Source organism: Eurypyga helias, unplaced genomic scaffold (assembly GCF_000690775.1).
Source record: "Eurypyga helias isolate BGI_N326 unplaced genomic scaffold, ASM69077v1 scaffold40801, whole genome shotgun sequence".
Lineage (NCBI taxonomy): Eukaryota > Metazoa > Chordata > Aves > Eurypygiformes > Eurypygidae > Eurypyga > Eurypyga helias.
The window spans coordinates 5,655-7,860 of NW_010229607.1; the positions used below are offsets into that span (position 1 = coordinate 5,655).

The 2,206-nt window shown below is 64.3% G+C and overlaps 1 protein-coding gene across 1 annotated transcript; it reads right to left on the reverse strand.

Annotated features, from left to right (window-relative positions):
* Positions 1–319: 319 nt before the first annotated feature.
* Positions 320–2,203, reverse strand: CDC42EP1 (CDC42 effector protein (Rho GTPase binding) 1; the record flags this gene model as incomplete). The annotated part of the gene is made up of 2 exons (XM_010160473.1): positions 320–1,125; positions 2,044–2,203. Coding segments are annotated over 2 exons (966 nt in total), but the record flags the coding sequence as incomplete, so codon positions are not given.
* Positions 2,204–2,206: the final 3 nt, after the last annotated feature.

Below are 2,206 nucleotides of genomic sequence, written 5' to 3' on the forward strand. Positions count from 1 at the left end.
TGGCACATGGGAACGTCCCTTTGGTGTCAATGGTGGTGAGGCCAGGGAAGGGCCATGATGCCTGGCGCTCTGATGCACAGCCCTCACCGGGCCTCCACAACAGCCTGGCCCAGCCCCAGGTTGTCCCTCAGGAGACAGGCTCTCCTCCTGCCCCCTCCGACCCTCCCCCGACCCTCCCCGAAGTAGCCCCAGCTTGGCAAGGAGGCAGTCCTTTGGGTCTGCCGGTGACGCTGGCGCCTGAGGGTGTGGGAGAGGGAGGAGGGCGAAAACCCTGGCACAAGTGCCTCTGGCAGGGGGCTGTGCCGGGAGGGATGGCCGTTCACACCTTGACTTCATCATCCTCCTCTTCATCGGCATACTCGAAGGAATTGCTGCGCCCTCCCTGGACACCAGCATAGCCCTTGGGCAGGCTGGAGAGCTTGGTCGCCTCCTCCTCCTCCTCCTCCTCCTCCTCTCCTTGGTTCCAGGTGGCCTCAGGGGACTGGCTTTCCCCTGTCACTTGTGACCGCCATGAGCTGCTGCTGGGGCTTTCCCACGGGATCTGTGTCCGGGCCTGCCGGAAACCCTCGCCCTTCTCCGAGCTCCGCGGGGTGCTGGTCCCACCGTAATGGCGAGCCAGGACCTGGGCCGCCCGGTCAAATTCTCCCGCCTCGATGGTGCAGTCGTTCCAGTGCCCCTGCCACGGGGTCCCTCTGGGCGCTGCTCCCGGCCCCAAAGCCCAGGCAGGGTCCTCTCCAGCCCCCTCGATGGCATGTGCCTCTCCATTGGCGTGGGCTGACAGTCCTGGCAGCGAGCTGGCCCCCGACAGGCTGCTCTGCCCAGAGTGGTCCCAGAAACTGGACGTTGCCTTGTCCTCTCCATGGGATGCACCCGATGCTGGAGGGACCCCATCCTTGGTCCCCTCGCCACACGGGAGGCCTGGGCCATCTTCCCCCACCTCGCTCCCGTTGGTTTCGGAGAAGCTCATCACCTGGAGGAGCTCGCTCATCAGGGAGGGCCCCAGGTCCAGGCGGAAGGAGAGCAGGGAGTCCGAGCGCGTCAGCTCTGCTTCCCCGGGAAAGCTGCTCTCTTGGGCCTTTTCGAGGCGAGGGACGCGAGGGATGGTGCAAAACCCGGACTCCAGCCCTGCAAGGCAGAAGGGGTGGCTGGTGAGAAGGGGTAGCTAGGTGGGAGGATCCTGCCTTACATCCGTGGGGGACAAGGGACACTGCCACCAAAGGGCATGTTCCCAGTGGCTGTGTGGACACCTCCAAAGCTCAGAGCTACAGTGGAGGGTCTCCGGGTGGGCTCTGGGCTCGGTAAGATGCTGGTGGGGGCTGAGCCAGGCAGATGGGACCAGGAGATGGCAGCATTGTCTCAGCCTGCCTTTCCCTCTGAGCCCAGCCACATCCCCTGGCTGCAGCAGCCCCCCCACCCCAGGTCCATCCGGAGACCCTCTGCTCCAAACGTCCTTCCCTGGGGAAAAGTGAGGCTGGAGAAAAGCCGCCCAGCTGTCCTGCCCAGTCCTTCCCACCACCCTTCCCCCAAGGTACCCCCTGGACCCCAGCTGGCATGGGGGGATGGATGGACACCCCTGAGGAGCACATGGAGATGGAGGGGTTGGCACAGGCGTGGAGGGCTGTGCCATGGGTCCCCTTGACCTCGCAACCTCGGTGTCGGCATTGCCCCACTGCCCCAGTGCCCCCTTGGCTTCCTCAGGGAGGCTGATGGGAGACGGGTGGAGCACCCCCTCACAGCTACTCCACATGGACTGCCAGCTGTGGGGAACTGTAGGGGAGGGAGAGGAGGAGAAACTATCCATGCCCCACTTTGGGGGGCACCCTGGGAGGAGACCTTTCACGGGTAGGACCAAGGACCATGTTTGAAAGCAAGATTAGGGATAACTCCCCGTGGGACTACCAGGACAGGGGACTCTTAAATGTCCTGTCTGTGTGGACAGCCTGAAGGCCCTCAGTGGGGAAACTGAGGCACGGAGTGATGGAGAAGGGCTGCAGATGCTGTGCAGAGCCTGGGGACCAGCCCCCTGCCCTGCGCTTCACTCACCGTATGCCTGGTGCGTTCTGGAGAAGCTGTTAGAGCCGCTTTTGAAGGAGAACTTGCTGGTCAAACCCCGGCCACCGCCACCGTCGTACGTCCCCTCGTTGAGCTGCGGCAGCGAGACGGCGTTCTTGATGATGGGCGAGACGGCCGGGGGGGCGGGCGATGC